Source organism: Polistes canadensis, unplaced genomic scaffold, assembly GCF_001313835.1.
Source record: "Polistes canadensis isolate GaletaPanama2010 unplaced genomic scaffold, ASM131383v1 scaffold_115, whole genome shotgun sequence".
NCBI classification, from domain to species: domain Eukaryota; kingdom Metazoa; phylum Arthropoda; class Insecta; order Hymenoptera; family Vespidae; genus Polistes; species Polistes canadensis.
The window spans coordinates 438,063-452,865 of NW_014569662.1; the positions used below are offsets into that span (position 1 = coordinate 438,063).

General features: G+C 38.8%; 1 protein-coding gene across 2 annotated transcripts in view; it reads left to right on the forward strand.

Moving 5' to 3' along the window:
• LOC106787804 (Krueppel-like factor 3) overlaps positions 1-14,803 on the forward strand; it is a 222,528-nt gene that overhangs the window by 204,685 nt on the left and 3,040 nt on the right. For both annotated transcript variants that reach the window (XM_014750481.1, XM_014750482.1), the window contains exons 5-6: positions 7,379-7,697; positions 11,944-12,155. In XM_014750481.1, coding sequence (XP_014605967.1) covers positions 7,379-7,697; positions 11,944-12,155 — 531 coding nt within the window. The remainder of the gene's footprint in view (positions 1-7,378; positions 7,698-11,943; positions 12,156-14,803) is intronic.

The following is a 14,803-nucleotide window of genomic DNA, read 5'->3' on the forward strand; positions in this document are numbered from 1 at the left end:
AGGAGCACGACGACGATGCCTTTGCACATTAACCTCGTAAAACTTAAACGGCATTCGACCCCGCACACCTGTAACACGATACCACTCTCTTACGATGTGAAAGTTCGAATCACGGAAGGAAAGGATCCTTCTTAGCAGAGGATTCGCCAATAAACGAGCCTCGGTTAAGGTCTTTATCTTTGTGCCTGTCGTTTAAAAAGATTCACAGATGGTTCGTACAATTTCTTTTTTTTTTTTTTGATTCAACACCTGCGACGGAGACTACGAGTACATCTTACGTTTAGTTTCGATAATATTACAGTTCGATGTACTCTCTCTCTCTCTCTCTCTCTCTCTCTTTCTCTTTCTCTTTCCTCGTGTATATTTAACTCTCACATGTCGGTAGAAATTTACATAATTGTTGAGTACTTCGCGTCGAGTATGCGTTCGAACGGTGGCATCGAGCAAGCATTACACTCGAGTATCGTATTATAATGCAAATCCGAAGTGCAACAAAGGATAAAGGTGTATTAAGAATTTGCTAATGTCTCTTGTGGAATAAATTTCATAAGGAATTCGATAAAGTTCGCATATACGTACTTACACATATGAGCGATATATTAAAAAAAAAAAAAATAAAGAATGATATTAAAATGAAAAGATTTGAACGGAAAAATGTAAGCCGCGTGCAATTTTTCGAGTGAAAAAATAAGGAGAATACGACTAGGGGACGTCGTTGTCGAGTGTACAAGACGTGGTAATAGAAACGGTCCATCTTGATCGGACACCGGGCAATAATGCCAAAGTGGTATCGAACGGCAACGGCTAAGGTAGCAATTCTAGAGGGAAATAACGAGCTTCTGGGTCCGGCAATGGACAGGAACTGCCATTATCTCCAAAAGTAGAAGTATACATAGCTGGTTGGAGTTAGCTACGCTAACCTAACCGTTTCCGTGCTTCATTAAATGCTTTACTAAAATATCGATCTGACATCGTAACTAGATTAGTCCACCTTCTCGCTCCCTTAGATCAAGATACACGAATCTACTAGCTCTTAGACGAGAAGTTTTGAAGAAAAATCATTTATCCTAGTTCTATCGATCGTGTAAGTTTCGTTAGAATGGTTCTAACTTAAACCATTAAGAAATTTCCTATGATCGGAAATGGAAAATCTATTGAAAGGTATCAAATAATCGTGTTTTTGCGTTAAAACACTCCTTCTTTTCAACGGGTGTGCCCTATTTCTTTTTTTTGTTAAATATATTGTACTTTTCGAGATTCTTTAATATATATATATATATATAATATAAATGCGAGGTAAAAAGATTTTCGAGTCGAACGAATTTATTGCGACTAAAGCGATCCCTAGTAATAGTAACGGTAGAGAATAGTAGTAGTAGTAATAGTAGTAGTAGTAGTGGTAGTAGTAGTAGGCCTGTGTCAACCGAGTGTCCCTCGCTTTTTCTCGTTACTCCTAACCATTTATGGAATACGGAGGAGAGGTCGATTACGCGATCGGTCGGTCGTGCTTCTCGACGTGCTTGAGATATTCCACCCGACCGCCGACTAACGAGGTGTGCAATATGAACGAAGGGTAATTAATTAACCGTTTCACCCCATCTAGACGCGACGGGTAGCCTTCTACTTTGTTCGGGCGTAGTCAAAAGAAACTTTATGCGGGAACCTAAATTCTAAAAAGAGAAAGAAAAAAAAAAGAAGAAGAAGAAAAAAAAACATATTGTGACCAACAGAAAAGAAAAGAAAGGATTATGAAAATATTGTCGACTTAATCGAGATCTTGGTAGGAACGAAGCAAGCAATAATCCGTTTCGACCTTCGTTCCGCAAGCCTTAGGATCGTTATTGCGGTGCTGGTGCAATGCGATCAGCCGCACGGCGGTAAGGCCGTATCTTCGAGCCGCAGAATACATTATCCCGAAGATTAGTGTGCGAACGATACGAGAGAAGGTATATCTACATAGACGCGAACGTTCTCGCTCGTATCTCGATCGTGCTCGCGCGTACACATATGTATAACATCTCTTATATATATATATGATATATATATATGTGTGTGTATACTATATGTATATATATATATAAAAGGGACGACGCGTTTATTTAATGCCGTGGATGTGCGTTTAAATTCGTACGTATGCAGGTGCGTGGCACGTAACTCCTTATCTTCCTGGATATACTGCTAGCAAAGTAATACATATGTACGATCACTCGAAGGCTTTGTAATAACGATGTTCTAGCAATTAAAGACTACCACGTCGCATACCGATGGTTGCGCGTTATGCAACTTAGTCCAGAATCTTATTAAATAAACTTATCCAAAAGTGTTTACTTATCTCACATCAAATTAAACTTAACTAATGTTTAATAAAGTTCTTATAAAATATCTAAGGATTCTTCGAATTTGATTGAAGAAATTATTGATGATTTCTCTCTCTCTCTCTCTCTCTTTCTCTCTCTGTCTGTCTGTCTGTTATAGCTAAGTACGAAACTCAGAGATTATGTTTATGAACGTTCACTCGAGTGCATGTTAAACAACTATTCATAAATATAAAGGAACAGCAGCTATGAGGAGCTGAATAATACCGATGATCCTTCACACTTAGCATATCTTCCTTTCTCCCTCTCTCCCTCTCTCCCTCTATAAATAAATCTATCATTTATTTTTGGAGAATGATAATAGAAAAAATAAGTATTAAGAAAAAAAATAGTAGAAAGAGAGAGAGAGAGAATCAGCAGCACGCGGTGAGATTCATCTACAAACGATTACCAGGTGAAGGTGCATCGACGAAGAGACGTGCATACTCGTCCATACTATCTCTCTCTCTCTCTCTCTTTCTCTCTCGAATGCACCACGACGATGCACCGGCATGCCAAGCTAAAGCCAACCTGCACACCTCGGCTCGTCTATCACGCTTGGATAGATTTATCGAGTATCGGCACCAACCGCCGAGTGTCCCGCCTCACTTCGACAATTTATATACCCTACGTGTTTCCTTCGCAAAGACATTGCCAACAAAGACGCGGTATGACGAGATCTTTCGATGAATCTAATGCAACTCCGCCCTTTTGTTCCTTTACATTTGCCAACTAGTTCGTCATTATTTTATTCGAACTACGCATACTCGATCGTTAATCGCAAATTAAACAAATTTGACTTTCTAATCAGATTGGCGTGGATACTTCTTTTAAATCTAACATCGAGTTAAAAAAACAAATTCATCGGTACGTTAGACACGAATAAAAGACAATGAATTTTCTTCGAAATCATCAGATATTCTAAACGAAACGCTGATCTATATTCTCAACTAGGCTCGATGGATCAAGTTATAAAAAATCGAAATAGACGTGGACTAAAATATTGCCTAAGTTAACTATACTATATTGATTTATTTTGATTCTATTCAAGTGCTCGATAGAATGTAAAGACCGATAAAACGTATATAGATGAAAGACACTAGGATTATTATACGTTTCGAGTTACGAATCTAAAAGCTCCCAGTCGATATCGTTTTCGTTAAAGAAATTACTTGACGTATTCCATACTGATACCTTCCGGGCCATGAATGAATTATTATCTCCGCATGAAGATCAATTCCGTGCAAGTTATGCTAACGTCTTATTCGGCTCTTACCGGTGCACATCGTCCCACACTGGATTTCTCCTTGTGATTACGCAGGTGGACTCTCCTTGCTTCTTCCAAGAAATGTAAACGGTACTAGCTAGGTGGTAGCATCGAATCGATGAGTTTGATCATACGATCCAATTTCACAAAGTTCCATTTATGTCCCAACGTCATTATATTGAAAATGATTATTAATAATTTTCATTAAAATGTTGGGAGTAATCTTTGATATGTTTTCTTCTTATTGCCTTTGCCCATGACTTGCAATTAAAACGATGAACGTATAACAGCTGGCATTTAATTATTATAAAAGACACGGTAATTCGTTGGCTAGTCTTCTTACAAGTTTGCTAATTAATTTCAAATTTAATTTTCGAAAGAAGAGGAAAAGGATGAAGATGATGAAGATGAAGAGGAAGAAAAAGAAAAAGAAGAAGAAAAAGAAATCGACGATAATGACGAATATTTATCCATTGGAATATTTCTTCGAACGTAAATCGACGCGGTCTTAGCCATAACACGATTGATACCCGTTATTTCGCGCTATAAATCCTGGCCTGTGCCGTCCACGATGAGAAATAATAATCTAGGATTAATTGGTAGAAGGCGGATCGCCGACTAATCCTCATTTTGTTCGTTAAACCGGAAACTTAATTAAAAACTCACGTCTAACGAGTTCCACGATACGGGTGGCACGTCCACCCACTTAACGTGCGCTCACTCGTGCACACGTATCGACGAGTCTAAGGTGGAGAAACGATAGAAGAACGTGAACGTTAAACTATCTCTCTCTCTCTCTCTCTCTCTCTGTTTTTCTGGTCACGTATAAGAACAACTTAGATTCCTTACAATGTATAGCCCGATAATCGATGATGCTGTGCAACAGGTTACCTTCTAATTTCTATTTTCGAAGACTTAACCATTTTTCTCTCAATCCATCGTCTCTTCTCTTAACAATCGCGAGTTTAAATCGAGCGTGTATCGTCTTCGAGTACAATAGTTCCGCTTGGCATACCGTTAGCAGGCCGATACGAATATTCCATAGGGTCAAAGAGCACGACGCAGCTAAGAACGGATATAGACTCGTTCTCTATCCCTCCCTCTCTCTCTCTCTCTCTATCTCTATCTCTTTCTTTGTTCAACTCCTCCCACTTGGTTCATCCTCTTCTTCCCATGGATTAGCTAAGCCATGTATTTTATTTCTTACCGTGCACGTAAAGTACGCTTTCATCCATCCTTTTCTTTTGATCACCTACTTATCTCTCCCTTTATCCTGTAGCTTCCTTCCTTCCTTCCTTCCTTCCCTTTCTTTTTGCCCTACCATTCTTTCTCTATTTCTTTACGCAGGTATCCTTGGCAGCGGTCCATTAGCGTCAACCGATTATACCTCAAATTGGTAAATTCGAAAAATACACGTTACATACTTTGCTCATAAATCGGCGGATTAACCTCAGCATTTAACATTATCAATTACGTGCGACCCTTGACTCTAAGCACGCTCGATCATAGCACGTCCATGTCAGGCACACTGAACGATACAAGAGAAAGAGAAACAGATAAAAAGAGAAAGATAGTGAATTGTAAGTCCGCGTTATTAGCGATAATGCTCGAGGTTCAGCTTAGTTCTTAGCGTGGGCGAGTCGGAAGAAAAAGGAGGACACGATGTGAACTTCGAAAGAAGAGAAGACCCGTCAGAACGTTCGGATGAGTCTGACATCCATTAGATAGCGAAGATCATAGTGCTTGTCTATGGACAGAAGGAGTGAGAGAGATAGAGAAAGAGAGAGTCGCGTTAATGGCTCTAACGAGATGATGCCTCAAGGAGAAGGCGATGATGACGAGGAACGATGAAGGTGGATGAGCGACTTGTTCAAAGGATCGACTAATTAAACGACTAATTGTAATTACAAATTTGTTTTTTTTTTTTTCATTTTTCAACATATTATCGAGAAAGAATTATGAAATTAAGTGAAAATGTTCTGGGTCATATTTATTCGGCACTATTTTATCTTCGTATATTTTTATTAGGTCCGATCCGATCTTTTTCGAAATGAAACTGTGTCCCTTCGTGTGCGTTTATGCGCTCGCGTCGAGTCAGTTCGCGTGTTTACATAAATCTCCACCCTGTTGATTCACGACGGACGGGAAAACTCGCGTGCCAGTATCGCGTTACGCAATATCGCATGCTCGACTCGACCATAAATGATCGTTCCTCTCTCCCAAATCGATTATCTCTTAATCCCGTTAGCCTGGTCGAGCGTATCGTGTACTACTTAATTCGTAAACCGATTGCAACGGTACATGCCATCTTATGGATGCTTCGTCGTCCTTTGATAAATAAAAATATGAATACGCGATATGGTTATGAAAAAAATCAAATTCATAATACTAAGATAAGAATATACCTTAGCGTATATCTTTATTTCATTAAAGAAAATTCGATAATAATAAAGTAACGAGTACCTATAGCGAAGAGGCAACGATTACGTGTTTACTAATTATATACCCAAGCAATTTAGCATGACGAAGGAACTATTAGCGCGTAACGAGGTAGTCCCTTAGAAATAACAATTTTTCTAACGATCATACGAAGCACCGGACGGACTTGGACGATCAAACAAATCTAGCGGAGAGGCGCACGCGTCTACTTCAAATTAAAGTGAATCTCTCTCTCTCTCTCTCTGAAACGATGGTCAATAGATAATCGTTTGCTGTATAGCAAAGGCGTAGCATATTGGAGCCTTCCTAACATGAAAGCTACTCGGCAATCTATTGACCAGGAGTATTAATTAGTAACAGTAATGTCATGGACGTTTAACATGCCTCTTGTACCACGCGTGCGTTGTAACCAGCAAGGCAAGAAGATATCGTTCTACCGTGTGTGAGCTTAAAGTAACAGTCCTACGATGTCGAAGGTCGCTAAAGAATTTTCTTCGTATATGCTTAACGGATTATAATATTCTTTAGTTAGAGTCCTTACTGTAAAAGACCTTTGCTCTTAAGACGAACAGACCAAACGTTAATATCGATTATCGAGCATGGAATCGACTAATTGGCATTGAGTTAGCGCCACTTAAATGCAACTGCTTTTCTCCTAATGTACCACGGATTTACATTGACACCTTAACCACGAGCTTAAGCTTAATCCTTAAAACTTGACGTTTATTAATAGGATATTTATGCTCATCTAAGTACTAATGTATTAAATACTTTTATAACGTGTTACCTGTCTAACCTAACTCTATCTAAGAAATGAAAGATTGGCATATATTCAAAAAGAGACATATTTAAGAAAGATAATAAACGATCTAACGTTCTCTAAAGGTTCTCTGACGAGTACTTCGGAAGTACGGAAGAAGAAACTTATGTTACCTTATCCACCTGGTCGAGATCGTGACGCGTTACGTGATTTGTTGGATTGTCGAATGATTTGTGGAAACGTCTTCGGTTGCTCGAAGCTTGTCAGCAACCTGCTGCGTGTTCTTCGCTACAAACTGCGTTTATGCAGTCCTGTTTGGGTCGTCCAAGTCCTTCTTCAGAGTTTCGACCTTCGATCTTTACTCTTTGATACGATCTTCGACATTAACATCGATCCTACGAACTAACGAAGTTAAATCGTCTGAAATAAATGATAATCATTTCCTTTGATAATCACTTATATTATTTATACTTATCTTTTTCAACCAATTTCTATGTGATTTCTAAAAGAGTAATAAATTATATGAAGAAATGAAATGAATTTTGTTTTTGTTCACAGTGTCGCCCACCTTGCCATCTTTGGGAGAAGTAGCATGGGAAAGAGAACAGGAACGAGATCGGGAGAGGGAGAGAACACGAGAGAGAGGACGAGAAAGAACTGGAGAGAACGAAAGGGAACGACAACAAGAACGAGAGAGTGCTATCAGGGAGAGAGAAACGCGAGATCGAGAAAGGGAACGAGATCGCGATCGAGAGAGACAACGTGAGAGGGAAAGAGAGAGGGACGTTTCCGTTTGCGTTATGGAACCACCCGACCCAGTTTTCGTATCCTCCCCTGCAGCCCTTCTCGCTTTGCAAAGGATAAAGGAAGCATCTCTGTAAGTGTTACAATTTTATATTCATTTTTTCAATTTCATTTTTAAATGATATAATATTTCAATTAAAAATGAAATACTAGTATTATCTATTTGTATCAGTTCAACTTGATATCTACAAAGAGCGACTTTATTATCAGTCAAGGATCGTTCGAAAACAGCAGGATATCGTGGCTCGTTCACCCAGCTAGTCCTAGACCGTTACGTAGCAGTATATTTCATCGAATGTATAAGCACGTCCAGCGTTAATAAGACGAGATCGTGCACCCGCTGTAAATCTCCTTTAATTTGCTTTCTATCTCTATCTTTCTTCTTTGCCTTACGAGCGTGACTTCGTTGTAAAGAGAAAGAAGAAATATAAAGAGGAATACTCTTGTCTACCATTTAAAAAAAAATGACTAGGCGAGAGAGGGTTTTATAATGATATGGTTAGAAAACATCGTAATCTCGTGACACCTGTGCTACGCTAACAAACCTTACTTATACTACTAGTTTTACATTCTTATAATTTTATATTTTCATCATATATTTCAACTTTTTTCGATTTATTTCTTTCTTTGCACGATTACGATTCTCCTTTTGCACATTCATTACTTTGATTATCTTTGTTTTCGGAAAACAAATCTTGGTAGCTACGAAATGTTGTTCCAAGCTGTAACATTTTTCAAAAATTGAAATCATTTCTCGATTTATAGTCCATGGAAAGTTCACGAAAGTAATATCATCCTTTCTCATTACAGTCATTCCAACGAAATAACGTTAACGTTAACATCTTTCACTCGACTTTTGACTTCTCTTGACGCGTCTGCCACGGTGATTCAATCCGATGCCGTTAAACTCCAAACGATAACGATAGTTATACTTCGTTGCAAATATAAATCACGCAGCTTAGCTCACCCTTACTATCTCCCTCTCTCTCTCTCTTCCCTTTTTGCGCACGCGCATAAACATAAACGCATCTTCTCGATACCCGCATACGAGCACCCCCCATGGAGATGGAGAACCGCTTTGCCACAAATATACTTCGCTATTTCATCTTCCCGTGTATCTATTAGCTCGTCTTGTCGGCTCGTTCAGTCGAATGAAAAATTGTCCGATAATCGTATCTCTCTTCCCTCCCCCTCCCTCCCTCTCTCACTCTCTATCTCTCTGTCTTTATCGTCCAATGAATTAAGTACGTTAGTAAGTTAGATGGTTACTTAGCTCACCTAAGTAAATTTCATTTCAAAGACCTAAATCAATTCTTCTTCGCGTGTTTCGATTAATTAGATAGGATAAATCTCTGGCGACATACGTCGTATTAAAGTACAACCTGGAAATAAGATCATTCGGAAAGATTCTTAGCTCGCTTACATTTTCGTACTTAGCTCATTCAAATGAAGGCAAGAGTAAAAGAAAGAAAGAAAGAGAAACGATATCGATCAAAAGTCATTTTTAACGGGCAAGTTTGCATTGGTGAATCAAGTTGTGGATCTTGCGACGATGTCGAAAAAAAGAAAAAAAAGGAAGAAAAAAGAAGAATCACGAAGGTCGGTAGTAAGTAGATAGGTAGGAAGGAAGGTAGTAGATAGGTACTACGTATACGTATGTACTTACGTACTATGTACGTACGCGTCACCTTGAAAAGAGTTTGTGCAGGGAGTGGCGGCTATCCTTCGTCGGGAACGTGCCCGAGCGCATGTTACCAGCGATCTTATTATAACCTTCGTCCAATTAAGCGGCTTTCGAATCGTCCCTGTACTCGTCCCAACGGACTTATCGCGCGCTGTAAATTAGCTTATCCGGTTCTCGCGATTCTCGATCGAGTACCTCGAAACAAGGGTTGTGGTGGATATACGTTTATCTATTTCTCTCTCTTGTTTTCTGTGTCTAAAAAGAAAAATCTTATTTTCTTTCTTACAAAAAGAGAGAGAGAGAGAGAGAGAGGTAAGTTAACTTTTCATTTAACTCTTCCTCTTAGACGATACAAAAACTGTTTTACGATGAAATGAAATATATAACTGTTAAAAGCGTCCAGTAGTATACTTATACAGTTTTTTCTTTTTTTTTCGACTTGGAGACTAAAGTAAAAAAAGAAGCTCACCGATGAGTTGCCTTTTAATTTATTTCTACTTACGTACTTCTCTTCAAATGTGATTTGAACTTTGACCGGCTCGGAATTCGTCGCATTCCAAAGTTAAGGGTCATTGTCCGAATGTCTTCTAACGAAACTCTCTTCCTTATATCGAAATTCCCAAGAGTGAGAGAGAGAGAGAGAGAGAGAGGAAGAGAGAAAAGCAACACAAATTCGCCGTTTTTGTGACAGTTCGCGCGGACGTTTGTGAAATGAAAGCGGATCTAGATGATCTCGCCCTGGCCATGCCGAAAAACAAGTCCCACCGGAGTACCAAGCGTCAAGATAAGATTGATCGAACGAGTTCGATACCAACGCTCCTTGTATCATCTTCTCTTTCTTTCTTCCTTTTTTTCTTTCTTCCTTCCTTTTCATTTCTTTTTTTTTTCTGGATTACACCGACTTCATAAGCGAACGAAAAAGAACGGCAAAGAAAGTAACGAGGAAGAAAGGGCGAGAAGAAAACTAAAGTCTCATTCGAGAATTCCTCTTATTGTCCAACCAAAAAGGTTTCTTTGACTTCTCGCGAAGAAAACAACTCACAGCGGGTGTCCGTTATTCGTTGGCGGTTCGTAAAATAACGCAACACTACTCTAACCAAACATCTTTTCCTTATTCCCTTTGGACACGACTACTGTTTACCAAGAAACCCTGCTGTCTTTCTTTTCATCGTATTGCCGAAATATTTGTCGATAACCAACAACAAACTCTTTCGAGATCTTACTTTTGCTTGAAAGGAAAAACAAAAAGTAATCTAAGAAATAATATTTTATCTTAATAAAACGAATAATCTCGTTCGATAGCTTATGTAACTCGAGCCAGAATCGATAATAAATCGTAAATCCTAACGAATATTATAGGCGTACTAGATGGAATGTAACAACGTCACGCTCGTTTAATTGTTCGGTGCTTGGCTATCCGCTTGAATTTATATACTCGTAAACGGGGTGGGAAAAACGACGATGGAACAACGCGGAAGCTGTATACTCGTTCGTTAAATCAACCGAACTGGAATAAGAATTCAAGGAATATGAACGATTATTGGTTTCCGTTTAACAGCATCCGAATTCCTAATACGTTTCTTTTGCCCTTTTTTTTTTCTTCTCGTGGAAAAACGTGGAACTCTGACCCTGATACGTTCGTATCAATCCTTTCGTTCGTCCTTGTAAAGCACCTGGAGCCAAAAAAGAAAAAACAAATAAACAAAAAAAGCCTTATGTTAATAATATATAAAGAAGAAGAAGAAGAAAGAGAAAGAATAAATGAAAAGATGAAGACGTCGGCGTAGCCGCCATATCGGAATTGAAATCGGTCGTCAGATTTTTTGCCAATCGCGTTCGCCCGTCATAATCAACGTCAACGGCCATACCGTGTGGCGTATAGTTAAAGAGAATGCTTGGACAAGAAGGTCTTGGAAAAAGTGATCTCGGCAAGCAGTTCTCCTCTTTTCAAAGAGAGACACCGGCTGTCAAGACTTCTCTTATTGCTTGTGCATCAAGCAAAAGATCATGATTCTACTGATGATTAGGATTCTGATCAAGTATCGATCCTAATGACACTTTTCCTCGTTGACGATGCAAAAGTTAAATTTCGTTTCGATTGAAAACGAAGGATGGATGATTCGATTCGATTCGATTTGATTCGATTCGATTCGATCGGATTCGTAATTACTGGGAAAATGATTAGAAAGTTAAGAAAGAAGAAGAAGAAGAAGGACGGTGGCGAGTAACGGCTAACCGGTTTCGAGGATAATTTATGTGCTCTTCCTTTCTCGCCGATCCCCTCCTCGACAAATCGGTCGCGTGAATCATCCAAGAAGCGGACGATTCGAACACGTCTTCGTCGTCTTCATCGTCCTTTTCATCCTCCATAGATCCGACCTTTCGATCTTATAAGGATATGAATCGAGAACGTCGAACGAGAAGGAGAACGTTGTCCTAACATTTCAGAAGAAAACAATTACCCCTATCGGATGATTAAATACCTTTCCTTTTCGCATTATTTAATATTAAAATACTATCCAAAAATCGATATCCTAAAATTGGCAACAAAATTATTTGTATTTTATATTATACAGAAAATTTATTTCCAACGAAAGTAAACTAAATGTTTGTCATGATTATTTATTGATTTCAGTGTCTTTCACAAACGACCAACGCTGGCGAGTGGGATTGGATTAAGCGGTAGAGCTAATGCTGGCGTGGGTGGAAACGGAGCTAGTTTAGGGGTCGAGAGTGAGTGCGGGGACGCTTTGAAAAGGCGCAAGGTTCACAGATGTGACGTCGCGGGCTGTGACAAGGTCTACACGAAAAGTTCCCACCTGAAGGCACACAAGAGGACTCACACTGGTAAGTTAATAGCGAACATTTGACTTTGATCTTAAATCCCAAATGAAATTCGAGTCGCTCCTGAATAAAGTTACAAGGGGAAGGAATGCTAAACATTCTTTTTTTCTAAACGTGCTAGTTGTCTTCTTTAAGGAAGACCAGCTAGTACATATATGACCATTTATTATCGTGTCACGAAAGAAAAAGAGACAGAGATAGAAGCTGAAAGAGGTCGCACACTATTCGTTACCGTGCATCGGTATACTACATCTATATATGTATATAGATATGTGTGTGTGTATGTATGTATACAGAACGTCGAAAGAGCTCGTACTTGAAGAATTTCCGGTGGATAGGTACCTTCGTGAAGGCATCGCTGCTATCCAGAGGAGGGCAGAGGCGGCGTGGAGAGGGCGTGGTCGTGAGAACCAGGATCTTTTGTCTGGTCCATGCTTCGACCACGACTCGTTGGAAATCGCGGTGCTCAACCTCTAACAATTAACCTTGATCCTACCTCCCATTTTCGTCTCCTTATCTTTTATTCTCTTGCTGTCTTTATTTCAATTTACCACGAGAAAGAAAGATAGAGAGATGATTGATGCTTTAAAAAACCAACTTGTTTGACGTAAAGATATTGAAGGAAAGAAAAGAAAAAAAAAAAGTAAAGAGAAGAAGAGAAAAAGATAAAACGCAGGAACCTACGGTGACATCGTAGAACTAATGAATTATTTTGCCCATTAGACCGGCATTATCGTTCAACAAGTTTTACGAAAGTACAACGTCGTGATCGTTCGATACGAAAGGCCAGAACCTGATATACCAAGCTCAACCGGCGTTGTAAAGCGACCCGAAGAATAATAATTGTTTCAACGAGTGCGCACTGCGCGCTTCTTACCGTGTAAACTACCGTCTATTCGTCATTCTAACACCATTGCATTATACCGAGAGCTTAGAGTGAGAATGTTATATCTTTACTCGGTATTATATACCTCTCTGCCTTGTTCAACTTAGAAGATGTGGGAAATGCCAATTCGTTGATTGCTTGGATCTCTTCCATCATATCTCGCGATTATCATTTTTCTTCGTGAAAATTTCTCTCGTGTCATGTCAAAATCTTCCTATTTTTCTTCCTACTTTTCTTCTCTATCCGGTTACCGGTAAATACGTTGAAGAATCTAAAAACAAATTGACAGAATTATGTAAATTAGCGAAATTTGCTACATGGGTCTTGCAGAAAACACGTTCTAATGGTTTTGAAAATTTTTCTTCAAACGTTTCATCTTCCCCTATCATACGACGTAAATCAAACAAAGTTCATGACACTATCTAGAAACTTTATAGCATTTATAATGGTACATCCTCATATGAGCGCACAATGTCAGAGGTGCTTCGATCCATCGATTTTGCCTATCATGTTATAGCGATAACTATATAACTCTCGATCATTCGATTACTCTTATGGATAAGCTATTGCAAAGAAACAAAAAAAAAATCGAAATAACTCTCCCTTTAGATTATTCCTCCGAATTATCCTAATAGTCCTTCAGCCGTGTGAAATTATTATATGGGAATAAAAATTTGAGAATCCCTGTGTGAGTATGTAAGAGAGAGAACTCAATGGCAGAAGGCTAGCGTGACCCTTGATAGACAGGGGTAAGGTTTAGTGAGATCTCATGTATCAATTAAAGCGAATTAGCCTTGGCATAAACTTGACAACGACCGTGAATTGGTTCCTTGTATCGAAGGATGTCGATGTATGTTGGTATGTACATCACGAGTAAGTACGAATACGCGTATGTAAGAGAACCGCGCTTCTACTTAGGATTCTTGTTGACAGGCCTACTATTAACAATGCACTTATGCTATATGACCGAAGGCTGCGATTACCTTAACCAGGAAATTCAGTATTTCCTGTTGAGCACGAGCCACAACATTGTTCAAAGTTTTAGGATTATACTTGGAAAATTATTAACTCAACTAAAGGATGAAGATCTAACTAAGAAAATATATTTTCAAATTATTAATTGATTAGATTCCTCGGATGCCATATCTTAAAGATCGATTAGAAAATAACTCGTATACTCGCATTCTTTCGTGTTTCATATCTCTTTAAAAATCCCATTATTTCTGCGATTCTTCTAAAGCATTATACATTCCTCGCGAGACACGCATCCTGTTATTCGCTAGGAAGTTATGCAGAAATGCGTTGCTTTTTATGAGAGAGAAAAAAAAAGAAAAGAAAAGAAATGAAGTTGAAAAAGTGAGAAGAAGACCACGCAAGCTTTACACCTTTGTGGAAGGGCAAGTAACGCTCATTGTCAGATTTAAAGTTTTTTCCTATTACCCTTGTAAGTCGTCTGTTCGCTTCTCGTTAACGGCACGCATCGTGCGTGTCACTTACGGCCAAAGCAGCCTCCTTCCTCCTCTTCCTCCTCTTCCTGGCATCTTTTTTCTCACGAAACGCGACACGATAATTACCTTTCGCGTGGCAGAAAACTAATCCTTGAAGGGAAACGAATTACAGTATTATATTGTATATCATACTTCCAAGGATAACGATGATAAAATGATAATAATTAGATCGTAGTACCTTTCGTTGATGTTTTAACAAGTATAGCAAGATATTTCAAAATGATTTCTCTTTTTAATTCTTTTTTTTTTTTTTTTTT